Source organism: Monomorium pharaonis, chromosome 6 (assembly GCF_013373865.1).
Source record: "Monomorium pharaonis isolate MP-MQ-018 chromosome 6, ASM1337386v2, whole genome shotgun sequence".
NCBI lineage: Eukaryota > Metazoa > Arthropoda > Insecta > Hymenoptera > Formicidae > Monomorium > Monomorium pharaonis.
In genome coordinates, this window is record NC_050472.1 from 17,298,926 (window position 1) to 17,314,732 (window position 15,807).

General features: G+C 40.9%; 1 protein-coding gene across 4 annotated transcripts in view; it reads right to left on the reverse strand.

The window, feature by feature from the left end:
• Nucleotides 1-15,807, reverse strand: part of LOC105833430 — a 116,554-nt gene that overhangs the window by 41,535 nt on the left and 59,212 nt on the right. For 2 of the 4 annotated variants that reach the window (XM_036289148.1, XM_036289147.1), the window contains one exon: nucleotides 12,832-13,132. The exons of the other annotated variants lie outside the window; for them this stretch is intronic. In XM_036289148.1, the coding sequence (XP_036145041.1) occupies nucleotides 12,832-12,901 (70 nt within the window). In that variant the 5' untranslated portion in view covers nucleotides 12,902-13,132. The remainder of the gene's footprint in view (nucleotides 1-12,831; nucleotides 13,133-15,807) is intronic. 4 annotated transcript variants of the gene reach the window in all.

Below are 15,807 nucleotides of genomic sequence, written 5' to 3' on the forward strand. Positions count from 1 at the left end.
CACGGGGAGGACAATCCGCTGCCATCGGACCGGGTAGTTCATCTGGTAATGTTCTGCCAAAAGGAGCCGATCTGGGATTTCCCTCATCCTGGGATGCAATGCAAATGCGCACCACACGGTGTGGGGAGCACGGATACCACTGGGAGAAGCGAGAGGTTGTAGGAGTTTCTAGTGTCCACCGTCCTAGAAATTCTCAATAGAGACGAGGAACCCACCTTTGTCACTGCGACGAGAAGGGTGATTCCGGACCTAACTGTCTGTTTGAGACATTTAGTGCAGAAAGTGACCAACTGGAGCGTCTTTAATGAGACCTCATGTCGGACCGCAGACAGATCACCTTGACAACGTGTAGGCGAAGGTGATGACTGTGAAGGATCCAAGGAAAACGGACTGGAACTCATTTCGGAAGGACCTGTCGGTCTTAGGGAGTTTCCCAAAAGACACGGTCCGCAAGAGAACTGTGCGTAGAGCACTTACAAAGAGTTCTCGTTGGCAGCTTTGAGAACAATTGTCTAGAAAGGACGGTGAGGAATACCAGGAAGGCCTCCTGGTGGAACCCCATGCAGCAGGACTTCAGAGGTGCGGCACATCGTGCCTGGAACAAAGTTAGGAACACAGGCTGCCAGGTTGACTGGGAATTTCATTAGAGGGCTCATAAGGCCTATAGGGATTTTGTAGCAAGAGCCAAAAAAGAGAGCTGGAAAAGATTCTGCGAGCCGGTGGAGGGGATATCCGAAGCCGCTAGGCTCAGCAGAATATTGGCCAGGAATCGGGTCTGGAGGCCATTCGGCTCGACGACAGGACGATGGTGGCTGAAGAACAATGCCTGACTTATCTGCTGGAACATTCCGGGCTTCCGTGGAGGCCCAGGGGAAGACATTCAACAAGGAATCTCGGACCTGCATAAAGCACGAGGGAAGTATTGGTCTCTTGCGGCAGAAATCGTTAGGCCTGACAAGGTCAAATGGGCCGTAAGAGTTTTCAAGCCCTTTAAGTCGGCCGGGCCGGACGGGGTCTTTCTGACCCTTCTTCAGAACGGGCTAGAGCAGATTACCGGGCCGCTCTCGCGGACGCTAAAGGCCTTGGCCCTAAGCTATATGCCTAGGGCTTGGAGGCAGGCGAGATTTGTGTTCATTTTCAAGACAGAAAGAACGGGTTATAGCTCCGCCAAGGATTTTCGTCCAATCAGCCTGACGTCTTTTCTTCTCAAAACGTTGGAAAGGCTGGTGGATGTTTACATACGCGATGTGATTCTCCTGCAGCACCCAGAGGTCCTGCTGCATGTGAATCAACACGCGTATTGTACAGGGTACTCCACAGAATTGTGCGCTTCTCTCTGCTGTATTGTTTATCAAAGAGCAACTGGAGAGGAAAATCTACGTAGTTGGCACCTTTCTAGATATAGAAGGTGCTTTTGACAACACACCGCACGAGGTAGTGTGTGAGGAGGCTGCTCGCAGGGGCGTGCCGGAAAGAATCGTGGATTGGATCAAAGACATGCTCGGGCGGCAGGTAACAACATTGGGAACAGTGAGGGTCAGTGGATGGGTAAAGAGAGGCTGCCCGCAGGAGGGAGTTCTTTCTCCACTTTTATAATGTCTGGTGGCGGACAGACTGCTCAGAACGCTAAACGAAAGGAGCTTTTTTACATTGGAATATGCAGATGACTTGGCTATTCTAATACGAGGCCCTTTTTGGAGACTCTCCTGGAACTCACTCAAAGGGCCTTGGAGGTGATTGAGGTGTGGTGCAGCGGAACCGGTCTGTCGGTGAATCCACTGAAGACCGGGCTCGTAATTTTCACTTGCAAGTACAAAGTAGGCCCAGTAGAAGGGCCAGGCCTTAGGGAAACGAGATTAGTTCCAACTGAGTCGACTAAATATCTGGGGGTGATCCTAGATAGTAAGCTGACATGGAAGGAATATCTCAAAAAACCGCTGTAAAAATGTATGCTCTTACTTCTGGATATGCAGAAGAATATTCGCGCAGACTTGGAGTCTTAAACTGAAAATAGTCCACTGGATCTATACGGCAATACTCAGACCTAGGCTGCTGTCGTGTAGTGGCCAAGGATGTTGAGGAAGACCACTAAGTCGGCACTGGAGGACGTAAGTGCTATGGTCCTAAGAGCAGCTTTGGGAGCCATGCGAACCATGCCTCTCAATCGGGTGATAGTAGCGGCTGCGGCGACAGCGGCCTACCGCCTGAGGTGTGAATCGAGATAGAAGGCAGGAGCTTTCCACACAAGATTTCTGGAAGAAATCCTATCGGGCACCATTTTCTCATTGGGGCAAGATAAGAGGCCAGTGACTTGTACCTTTGGAAGAAGGTACAGGATGAGCTTTCCCGGGCGCTGGCAGTGGAACGGCTCTAAGGGGCCGGTTTCTCGGGATGGGGACGTCTGGTTCACGGACGGCTCCAAAACGAGCACGGGCTCTGGAGCTGGTCTTTATTGCCAACGCAGTGAAGCAAAGGTCATCATTCCGCTTGGCAAATACGCTACGGTTTTCCAGCGGAGGTGGTAGCTATCATGAGATGCGCCCAGAATCTATTAGAGCCTGATAAGGTAAGAAAGCACATTAGGATCTGCTCAGACAGTCAGGCGGCACTTAAGGCGCTTAAGGATCCGAGAATTAACTTGCGGCTGGTCTGAGATTGTAAATGTGTACTAGACAAGCTGACGAAGAACAATGAAGTTAGCCTGATATGGGTCCCTGGGCACTCAGAGATCAAAGGCAACGAAATGATCAATCTACTTGCTCAGGAGGCGGCGGAAAAAAGGTTGCTGAAACTAGAGCCAGCTGTTGAGATCTCTTTCTGTCTGAGCAGGGGGAGGATCAGGAGCTGACTTAAGGAACAGCACCTTGAGTATTGAAAGAAAAAAACGGAGGTCAAGTGCAGACAGACCAGAATCTTGCTGGGGCAGTGCCCCAGCGGGGGCTTGGCCAGAAGCATAAGATCTCTAAGCAGAAAGTACGCCAGGCTAGTGATGCAGCCGCTCACGGGTCATGTCGATCTTAACTATCACGTGCACAAACTGGGCTGTAGCGATATGCCCGAATGCAGATTGTCTGGGGAAGAGGAGGCAACTAGCCTCCACATTCTTGGGTACTGCGCAGCATCGGTCGGACCAAAAATACGCCTGCTGGGCTCAGGTTTACTGGCACCAGACCAGGTAGGGCAGTTGCCTATGGGGAATCTGCTCCGCTTCTGGAAAGAAACGGGGTCCCGCTAGGGCAGCTAATAACGGAGAGGTACAATGGACTCGGTCTGACAAGGGAACGGACAGAACTGTCCCTCACCGATTTTAATGAGCTTTGGATATGTTGTGGAACATAAAAAAATATTAGATCCATATTTTTTTTAACGGCGTATTTCAACGTTTAGGAGTTGAAACCACCCCTCGAAAATAACGCGTTTTTTTCGTTTTTGGCGCATATCTTTGAAAATATAAGGTTTATAAAAAAATGATTTATACAAAAGTTTTATGGTATTTTATACTCTTTACAATAGTATATTTAGATTTTCCACAAATTTCAAACTTTTTAATTTATCCCACTCCCACCCCTTTTTTGTAAATTTTGAAAATTTTGTAAGAACAAGAATTAAAGAATATTAAAAGCTAAATCCATCCAAATGTAATAATATATGGGTTCCATCATTCTCAATTATTGGCAAAACGAGATGATAATCTCGTGCTATAGGCGCCGCGCTAGAAGTTGCGTTATTTCTTTAATCGCGTCACATTCAGTAACTGTCTCTCCTGCGTATATTTTTATATTAGAACATAAAAATCTTAATTACATAATACTCAACGTATTACACGATATAAAGTATAAATGCATATATATAACAAAAGTAGCATATATATACGTACATACATTTCCATTGTTACAAATGCGAATATAGATTAATATAAAGCAAAATATTTTTTTAATATTTAAAACTGCAAATACCTAGCTAGCCAGGCCTGTTAAAATCACATATCGTGAAAGCTTTACAGCAAGGATTGTTTCAATTTTGACAACAATTTTATGACAAGTAATTGTCTGTTGCTTTGTTTTCTAAAAGTTTCGAGCAAATTTACGGCAAAAGTTTTCATCACACGATGCTGCAAATAACAGAGAAAGACTTGTACCCAGCTAGCAAAATGACGCAAACTTTGCGCGAAGTTTGCCGCAAACTCGAGCAAACCTTTGCAACAAAATTATGACAAGGTGTGTCCGCATTAAGCTTAGCTTTTGCTGGCAAGGCTTGTTGTAAATAGTATGACGTATATTTTATGCAAATAACAGGGTAAAATTTACTAGTAAAGCATAACAACAAATTTGCAGCAAGAACAAGGTAAACCTTGCTGTACACAATATGATAGCAAATTTGGGGAGTATCCCGTTTGGACACGTAACGATTGGACACCGCTCGATTGGACACGCACGATTGGACACGCACGATTGGACACCGCACGATTGGACACCGCACGATTGGACACCGCACGATTGGACACCGCACGATTGGACACCGCACTATTGGACACCGCACGATTGGACACCGCACGATTGGACACCGCATTATTGGACACCGCATTATTGGACACCGCACGATTGGACACCGCATTATTGGACACCGCATTATTGGACACCGTACAATTGGACCCACACACACATTTACGTGTGTGTATGCAGATTTCTAATACAGTTTGCATGGGTTAGCGACTTGGACGGGGTGGGTGCGGGAGGGGGGGCCGAAGGCCCCCCTTGCACCCCCCCCGTGTGTGTGTGTGTGTGTGTGTGCGTGCGAGCATTTTCTGCACCACATAGGTTTGAAACTTTCCACGCAAAACGAGATGCTCCTAAAAATACGTATATAGATATTTAAAATTCAATTTTTTTTCTGGCAAATCGAAGCTTTTTTCTGCCAGATATTTCTAAGCTTAGATAATCTGTCATATGATATATAAATGTTATTCACTAGAAGACTGCGGTGTCCAATAATGCGGTGTCCAATCGTGCTGTGTCCAATCGTGCGGTGTCCAATAATGCGGTGTCCAATAATGCGGTGTCCAATCGTGCGGTGTCCAATAATGCGGTGTCCAATCGTGCGGTGTCCAATAATGCGGTGTCCAATCGTGCGGTGTCCAATCGTGCGGTGTCCAATCGTGTGGTGTCCAATCGTGCGGTGTCCAATCGAGCCGTGTCCAATCGTGCGTGTCCAATCGTGCGTGTCCAATCGAGCGGTGTCCAATCGTTACGTGTCCAAAAGGAGGTCACCCGCAAATTTGTGGCAAGAATAGAGCAAACCTTGCTGAACATAGCATGATAGCAAATTTTTGGCAAAAACAAGACAAACTTTGCTATGCACAATATGATAGCAAATTTGTGGCAAGAACAGGACAAATATTGTCAAAATTTAGATCAACAAAAATGATTATTAGACTGAAATATTAGACTAATTAGTCCAATATCAAATGTGAATGGTGCAATCGTACTTGTTTCTCTGTTCTCAACGAGCCCCTTTTATTAATCCAGTAGGTAAATCTTTTTCACGAGAAATGCGTCATCTCGAGATAGATAGTAAAGTCAGAAATAAAGTTTAAAACCCGATAATGCAACCCTGTTATTTGCATAAAATGTACGTCATACTATTTGCGACAAGCCTTGCCAACAAAAACTAAGCTGTTTACGGACACACCTTGTCGCAATTTTGTTGCGAAAGTATGCTCGGCAAGTTTTATTTTGTTCTTGCTACTAATTTGCCGTTATTCTGTGCTTAACAAGATTTCCTGTTTCTGCCATAAATTTATTGTCATGTCGTGTAGCAAGGTTTGCTCTGTTATTTGCTTAAATTTTGCATTTTATCGCGTCGGAACAAATCTTGTAATTTCTATACGTAATATTTATGTACAAGTCTTTCTCTGTTATTTGCAGTATCGTGTGATGAAAACTTTTGCCGTAAATTTGCTCAAAACTTTTAGAAAACAAAGCAACAGACAATTACTTGTCATAAAATTGTTGTCAAAATTGAAATAATCCTTGCTGTAAAGCTTTCACGATATGTGATTTTAACAGGCCTGGCTAGCTGGGTACATAAATATTACGTATAGAAATTACAAGATTTGTTCCGACACAATAAAATGCAAAATTTAAGCAAATAACAGAGCAAACCTTGCTACACGACATGACAATAAATTTATGGCAGAAACAGGAAATCTTGTTAAGCACAGAATAACGGCTAATTAGTAGCAAGAACAAAATAAAACTTGCCGAGCATACTTTCGCAACAAAATTGCGACAAGGTGTGTCCGTAAACAGCTTAGTTTTTGTTGGCAAGGCTTGTCGCAAATAGTATGACGCACATTTTATGCAAATAACAGGGTTGCATTATCGAGTTTTAAACTTTATTTCCGACTTTACTATCTATCTCGAGATGGCGCATTTCTCGTGAAAAAGATTTACCTACTGAATTAATAAAAGAGGCTCGTCGAGAACAGAGAACCAAGTACGATTGCACCATTCACATTTAATATTGGACTAATCAGTCTAATATTTCAGTCTAATAATCATTTTTGTTGATCTAAATTTCGATAATATTTGTCCTGTTCTTGCCACAAATTTGCTATCATATTGTGCATAACAAGGTTTGCCTTGTTTTTGCCACAAATTTGCTATCATGCTATGTACAGCAAGGTTTGCTCTATTCTTGCCACAAATTTGCTATCATATTGTGTACAGCAAGGTTTGTCTTGTTCTTGCTGCAAATTTGTTGTTATGCTTTACTAGTAAATTTTACTCTGTTATTTGCATAAAATATGCGTCATACTATTTACAACAAGCCTTGCCAGCAAAAGCTAAGCTTAATGCGGACACACCTTGTCGTAATTTTGTTGCAAAGGTTTGCTCAAGTTTGCGGCAAACTTCGCGCAAAGTTTGCGTCATTTTGTTAGCTGGGTACAATATACCAAAATATATAATATTAAGAGAAAAGTATAAAATATAAACTGCAATAACTATTTGCATAATTATATTATTTACACTATATGCACATAGCACACTCTGATAATAAAGATAATATAATTATATAATTTAATTTAATGAGTTTGAAAATACATTTACACGGATATATATATATATATATATATATATATATATATCCGTGTAAATGTATTTTCAAACTCATTAAATTAAATTATATAATTATATTATCTTTATATTATATATATATATATATATATATATATATCGGCTCGTCTACCAACACTGATATTAAACTTATTCGCCCGTGTCGTCTGTAAAATTTATATATATATATATATATATATATATATATATATATATAAATTTTACAGACGACACGGGCGAATAAGTTTAATATCAGTGTTGGTAGACGAGCCGGTTGTTCTCGCGCAGGCGCATCATATGAGGCTTCAATAAAATATCCATTAATAATAAGAAGACGATCTTTGGTCCCGATACAATTTTTTTGCAAATTTATAAAAACATTAACACTTTTCATATATTTAACACGTACGCATATATTTGCATATCGTTTGCATGTATATTTGTGTATATTTAACAAATTAAGGAATTAAAAATAATTTGCATTTAATAATAAAAATCAACTTAAAAACAAAAAAAGGTTTGTTCTAAAAAATTTTTGAAATAAAACATATTTAAATTGAAATAAAATATTTTATTTGGCGGAACTCATACATAATACCGACATTGGTCACAAGGCTAAGGAAAAACCGCCAAAAAATTTTATCAGTATTAATCAAATACGATATTTAGAAATTATTCTATTTAATACGAGAAAATATACATGCATGTTTAATATATAAAAAGTGTTAACGTTTTTATAAATTTACAAAAAAATTGTATCGGGACTAAAAAATCTTCCTATTAAAAAGATCTTTCTTTTAATGAAAATGTACGTACGCACTAACGTACACACACACACGCACGCACGCACTAACATACACACACGCACGCACGCACGCACACACACATATGTGTGTGTGTGTGTGTGTGTGTGTATTATATTTGCCACTTTTTTTTATAATATTAAGAAACAGTTAAATATAAAAGCAAATTTTTTTTGTTTCTAAAAAATTTCAGAAATATTGCATTTGCAATTTTATAAAAACATGAAGCAAATACATTTATATTTCTGAAATATTTAGGATGAAAAGTTATAATTAAAATGTTAATGAAATATTTTTATATTATTTCCGATCGTTACAATATTTCACCAATGTTACATGCCGTGTGGGATGCTACTTTTGTTATTTATATGCATTTATGCTTTATACCGTGTAATACTTTGAGTATTATGTAATTAAGATTAATCCGTTTTTGTGTTCTAATATAAAAATATACGCAAAAGAGGCAGTGATTGATTGTGACGCGACTAAAGAAATAACGCAACTTCTAGCGCGGCGCCTATAGCACATTATCATCTCGTTTTGCCAATAATTGAAAATAATGGAACCCATATATTATTATATTTGGATGGATTTGACTTTTAATGCTCTTTAATTTTTGTTTTTTCAAATTTTTCAAAATTTTGAAAAAAGGGGTGGGATTGGAGTAAATTAAAAAGTTTGAAATTTTTGGAAAATCTGAATATACTGTTGGAAAGAGTATAAAATACCATAAAACTTTTGTATAAATCATTTTTTCATAAACCTTATATTTTTAAAGATATTCGCTAAAAACGAAAAAACGCGTTATTTTCGAAGGGTTTCAACCCCTAAACGTCGAGATACGCCGCTAAAAAAAAATATGGGTCTAATATTTTTTCACGTTCTATAACATATCTAAAGCTCATTAAAATCGGTGAGGAACAGTTCTGTCCGTTCCCTTGTCAGTGTCAAAAGTGGGCCTAATATGAGGACCACCCCTGAAACTATTATAATTATATGATGACGATAATGCATTACTTTTATAGAGTAACGTTCCAAATTTTGATGTTTAAGAGAGCATATATGTTGGAGCCACAAAAAAAAGCATTCTTCATGAATTTTTTTCAGAGACAAATTTTATTACAATAATTTTGTTGAAAAATCCTCCCGTTCCATTGCCATATAGTCAACCGTGCACGTTTCCACGGTGACAATGATTCTTCCTCTTTGTTCAACCAAAATACAAAAACCGAATGGCATCTTAAAGAAGAATAAATTCCCTTGTTATCGTATCCAATTTTTAAAATTTGAATGTTAAACAAAATGACAGTTCTTTAAAGTTAGAGTGCTGATTTTTGACAAAAAATTTTATTTTTGCTTGTTTAGAAAATAAAGAAAACAAAGAATTCTAATTTTAAAAATTTGATACGAAAACGACAAGGTAATTTATTATTCTTTAAGATGCCGTTTGGTTTTTGTATTTTGGTTGAACAAAAAAAAATAAATCTTTGTCACCATGAAAACGTTGACTACATAACAGTGAAACAAGGGGATTTTTCAACAAAATCATTGTAATAAAATTTGTATAAGAACTACAAAACGCGTACTTTGTTATCAAAAAGGCTCATTTTTATAGTTAGTTTCTTGTCTGTGAAAAAAAATTCATGAAGAATGCCTTCTTTGTTGTGGTATTAATATAATTAAAGAAAACATAATGTTTCGGCCAGACGATATCTGGCCTTTATCAAGTGTATCTAGAAATTACAAAGAACCAGTAAGTTACCGACAATTTTTTACACCTCTCCGATCACACAATAAATAATTAGATTAAAAATATATAAATACCGCGTATAAGTCACGTTAAGTACATTAAATGTTTATGAGTATCAATTCGAAACAGCAAACGTAAAGTATTGTTTCGGAAGACGTTAGAAAGCACGTCTGCACTCCGCAAACTTTGTCAGTAAAAAGAGAAGATTAGAGAAAATATAAAAGTCAAATTTAACAACATCAAATAAGATTGGTTTAAAAAACACCTAGTCAAAAGTAACTAAACAATACTTATAGTTCTATCATATAGAGCTTTAGATTTTCCGTGTCTTTTGTAATTTAATGCTATTATTGAATTTTTTTATAAAAAACATTTCTCTCTTTCTCTTTTATGTTCTCACTAACGCATTTTACATATGGCAATGCAATTATTCTCCCATTATTTTATTTTTCATTGAACATCATGTTATCATTATTATTCCTTACATTTTGACGTTTTTTAAATAATTTATGTCGTCTTTTCATGTTTGTTAATACTATTGGATAGCAACACAGCAAACACAGATATACAACTGTTGCATTGCCGCAATAAGACGGATTATAACAGGCAATATAACGTAATCGTTACGTGTAACGTACATGTTACGTGTAATTTCCCACACATAGGGTGTGTGACGTGGCGCGTCCGGACGCGCTCGTCACAAGGGCGTAAGTCCGATCGAGGGGGTCAGTCTGAGGCTCCTGCTCGCCGAGCCGAGGGGGACGCGACTTTGTTTTACTTATTTTCTTTTTTTTTTTGTTTTCGTGGTACCGTATTAGGATATTTAGGATTTAAGGCGCCGAGTGAGGGCTCATTTTTTATTGTACAAAGAACGGAGGAGGAGCAGCCGTCGGGGGAATAGTATCGCGAGCAAGCGACAGTAGGCGAGGTGCCCCGCCAAAAGTTTCCCCGCCGAGCCGTGCGTCGAGCCTCGCTGCTTGTTACCGCCCTGAGCCGCAAGAATACCGTTGCCGCAAGTAAACCGTGGCAGCCAGGATACCGCATGGCGACATAAAAAATTCTTGGGAGGAATCACGCCGAGGGCACGCCACCGGACTGCAGACCGGGGGAGCGACCGTCAAACTGTCAACCGCCCGCCACCCAGATCGGTTCGGTCACGGCATGGCCAGCCGAACCAACCGAAAACGGCAGAGCCAGAGCACTCTCATCGGCGGAAGTTGTCACGCGCGGAACACGAGGCATTTGGAGAGGCGATGCGGCGCAGCATGGGATCGAGGCGTGCGGATCGACCGAAAATCGAAGCACGCGCATGCGCGGCGGCTCGAGCCGGTCGGCGCGGGACCGGGGCTCCTCACTGTTCGGCAAGCCGTATCAGCGAGCGTTTCGACTAGGACGAGCCCCAAGATACCGCCATAGTTACCGCCAAGGACTGCGAAGACCAGGACACCGTTCACTTTGTAAGGCCATCACTCGGCAGCCATCAATACGTAAAGTTCGGATAAGGCGGTCAACCCTCGTGCGGGACCGGATCCCGGATACCGTTTTAATTGTGATATCAGTCATCCGAAATCCGATACCGTTAGTGCTACTGTTTTTAGTGTAAAATAACTCGAAGCAAAGAGTAGAGTTTTGTGGCCGCAAGAGGGCTCGGACCGACCGAATATTTGATAACGTGAGTACGTCCCTCTCGGACTACGCCGGTGCCGACAGTCATAGTTATATTAGAATCATTGTTACCGCGAATTGTTTTCGCAATTAGTAATTTTGTCTCTGTTCGAGCGGAGAGCCTCGACGGCCTCCCGCCTCGTATTATCAATTCTATAGTTTCCACATTTTTGTGTCTATAATTCGTTTCCGTCTCTATCAAAGTTATATCTGTAAATTAATTGTGAAGACACTTTGAGTAAAGCTCATTGTTGCATTGTTACCGTTTTCGCTATCACTACAGAAATACAACATAATTCTTTAATTGTTTAACAAGTTGAGTACCGAATCTTTCTACGACCTGCCTCGATCCGACATCTCCACACTTTCCGTCTCAAAAAAACCACGCCACTCTACCGTTTAGAGTAAAGAGCTACCGGCACTTGTGACGCTTTCTAGTTGGTTACCGCATTATCGCTTATTGTGTGGCGCGAGAAGTTGCGCCTGGCGCCCAAACATTTAGAGCATTGAGAAGTTACCGTTTCTGCACGTTACCGCTATCGTGTCGAGAGCAATCTCGCCCGATAGATTTGGGGGATACCGTATACAAGTTACCGCTATCGTATCGAGAGCAATCTTGGTCGATATATTGGAGGATACCGTATGCAAGTTACCGTTATCGCTTTGAGAGCAATCTCGATCGATATTGGGGGATACCGTATGTAAGTTATCGATACCGTATCGAGAGCATTCTCGAGGAATAGTGAGGATACCGTTCTCGTAAACTATCGCATCCAACTAAGAAAGCGTTACGCATTACCGTCTATAAAGATTTTCGTTTAATTGGGCGTAGCCCCCTCGGACCTGACGGTTCCCGGGAAAAAGCAACGTCGCAGGTGTTACAGTTGAGTGTCCTTCACTTGGACACAGTGCAAATGGACATGTTGCAAATGGACACAAAATAATGTACACCGTACATTTCTACACCGTAAAGTTGTACATCGCAAAGTTGTACATCGTAAAGTTGTACACCGTACATTTCTACACCGTAACCGTAACCACACACACACACACACACAACACACACACACATGGGGGGGCTTCGGTCCCCCCTCCCGCATCCACCCCGTCGGTAGGGGTGCCCTAAACAGAAGGGTATAGAAATGTACGTTGTATAACTTTATTTTTACGGTGTACAACTTTGCGGTATACAACTTTACGGTGTACAAAATTTCTGGGTTCAAATAAACCATGTTTATTTGAACTGTGTACATTAATTTGTATCCATTTACAACGTGTTCATCTGCACTGTGTTCAATTGTACTGTGTCCAAGTGAGCCACTCCCTTACAGGTATATCACGGAAAGAAAACACATGAGAAGAGGGTTATATGACGGTTACATAGTTATAAAAATGGTACATTGCAGTTATAAAAACATTGAATTGGTATGTAATGTAAATAATTTAACCGTCATATAACTGTTACTAGATTAGCTATACTGCAGTTATATGCTTTTACCTTTTATAAACGATTTGCGAGGAATCTGCTCCACTCGAGCGTGTAGTGAGAAAGCGTGTTTTCCTCGCATTGCCTATTGTATTATCTGTTTGTGTACCGTATTATTGCTTCTTATTTATTATTGTATTGTGGATTTATCTCGTGGCGGGCTGAGTCACTGCTGAGTGGAATTTCTGCCCCGCTACGAGAAATAGGCTGAAATTGTAGGAGACATGCCGGTTCTCGGGATTGGTCCCGCGGCGAACAATCGGGGATTCCGGAGAAAGTCTATATGGACTGGCAATGCGAGCGGCGCCAGACTCTGTACGAAAAGAATAAACGAGGTCATATGAAACAGTGTAACATATTCTTCCAATCATCCACTTCTCGTACTCCTCGTATCCAAGCGAGTTTCACATTAAAGAAAGAAAAGGTAAAAAAGGCGCCAAGTGTGTGTATATACGCACTTAAAAAAACGATTGGTGCACAACTTTGCTTCCGCCGTTTTTGAATAGATGACTGTAGCGGTAAGTGGTGGTCGAAATAAATAGATCGTACACATCATACAATAAGCTAGGGCATTTGTAAACATAAAGCCATTGAAATATTAGTCGATTTGTGTCTGCATCATAAAGTTATTCTCGATTGTCAGCTTACGAGCCAAATTCTTGTCATTTGTGGGAGGTTTTAATTTTTTGCTTCAATATGAAGAAATCTGCGGCTGAGGCTCAACGAATGCTCTCAAATACGTATGGTGAGGCCGCTATTAGTGAAAGAACGTGCCGAGAGTGGTTTCAAAGCTTCAAGAACGGTGATTTTGACATCGAAGACCGGTATAGCGGTGGAAGAGAGAGGGTTTTCGAAGATGCAGAATTGGAGGCATTACTTGATCAAGACTCGTGTCAAACGCAAGAAGAATTGGCAAAACCATTGGGAGTGACTCAACAAGCCATTTCAAAGCGAGAGGCCTTCATTTGCGCACAGTACAATTGGACACGTTGCAATTGCCCACTGTGCTATTAGACACGAAACATTGCGCACAATTCGTTTAGACACAGTTTGATTGGACACAGTTCAATTGGACACAGTTCGATTAGACACCGTTTGATTGCGCACCGTTCAATTGCGCACCGTTCAGTTGCGCACCGTTCAGTTGCGCACCGTTCAGTTACGCACCGTTCAATTGCGCGCCGTTCAATTGCACACCGTTCAATTGCACACCATTTAAGTCGCAAATCCATGTGGTGCAGTGAATGATTTACACACGCACGCACGCACGCACGCACGCACGCACGCCCGCACGCACGCACGCACGCACGCACGCACGCACGCACGCACACACTCACGCACGCACGGTGGGTGTAAGGGGGCCTTCGTCCCCCCTCCCGCACCCATTCCCGTCCAAGTCGCTAACCTATGTACACATTGCAAACGCAGCCATAATGTATGAATATTTAATATGCGTTTAATTGAATGATGTGCAATTGAACGGTGCGCAATTGAACGGTGTGCAATTGAACGGTGCGCAATCGAACAGTGCGCAATCGAACGGTGCTCAATCGAACTGTGTCCAATCGAACTGTGTCTAATTGAACTGTGTCCAATCGAACGGTGTCCAATTGAACAGTGCGCAATGTTTCGTGTCTAATAGAACGGTGGGCAATTGCAACGTGTCCAATTGTACTGTACGCCATTGAACCTCTCTCTTTCAAAACGCCTGAAAATCATAGGAATGATTCAGAAGCAAGGAAATTGCGTGCTGTACGAGTTGAAGGCGAGAAATGTTGAACGGCGTTTGTTTGCTTGTGAACAGCTGCTTGCAAGGCAAAGACGGAAGGGATTTCTGCATCATATTATGACTGGGAACGAAAAATGGGTTCATTACGATAAGCACAGAAAATCATGGGGACTTCCCCATGCTTCCACGTAGACGACCAAACCGAATATTCACGGCTCTAAGGTCATGCTCTGTACTTGGTGGGATCAACTCGGCGTAGTGTATTATGAGCTACTAAAACCAACTGAAACAATCACAGGCGATCGGTATCGAAAGCAATTGATGCGTTTAAGCCAAGCAGTGAAAGACAAACGGCCGCAATATAACGATAGACACGATAAAGTGATTTTGCAGCATGACAATGCTCGACCCCCTGTCACAAAGCTCGTCAAAGCATACTTGGAAACGTTGAAATGGGAAGTCCTACCCCACTAGCCGTATTCTCCGGACATTGCTCCGTCTGATTATCACTTGTTTCGATCAATGACTGGCCTGGCTGACCAGCACTTCCATTCTTATGAAGAAGTGAAAAATTGGATCGATTCTAAAGATCGTCTCAAAAGATGCGTCAGATTTTTTGACGCGGGATTCGTATGCTGCCAGAAAAATGGGAGAAAGTAGTGGCCAGCAATAAACAATACTTTGAATCGTAAATGTATAATTAGTTTTTCATAATAAAGCCTCGAATTAAAAAAAAACAGCAGAAACAAAATTGTACACCTTTAAATTGTCTTATTTTGTTATTGCTTTATTGTCTTATTGTCTTCCCTACAAAAATAATGATATAAAGTAAATGCGTCAACTATAAAAATATTTGTACAAAATTTATTTATTATAACTTGTTATTAAAATATTTAATAATAAACGAGCTTGATTATCAAATGATTGAAGTATTAAAATTGACTAACGGGATTGTGAAGCAAAAACCTAGCGTGCCCGGTTCGCATTTTTTTTATATTTCCAAAACTCTATGTTATTGATATCAATAAATATATATACAAGAATGTTGTGGCTTGAGTTTTGTTTTACTATTTATCAGTTTTTGCTTTATTAGCTGCTATTATTAATAACATTTCTAAAGAGAGGAGGAAAATAGCGCTGCAGAGTGAAGAGGTGTGTCGGGATGCTGCTAAAATGAGATGAGGAAATGGGAGAATGGAAATGTGGAGGAGAGCTGGGAAATGGTCAATCATAGAGCGAGTGTGGTGGTGAATAAGTGT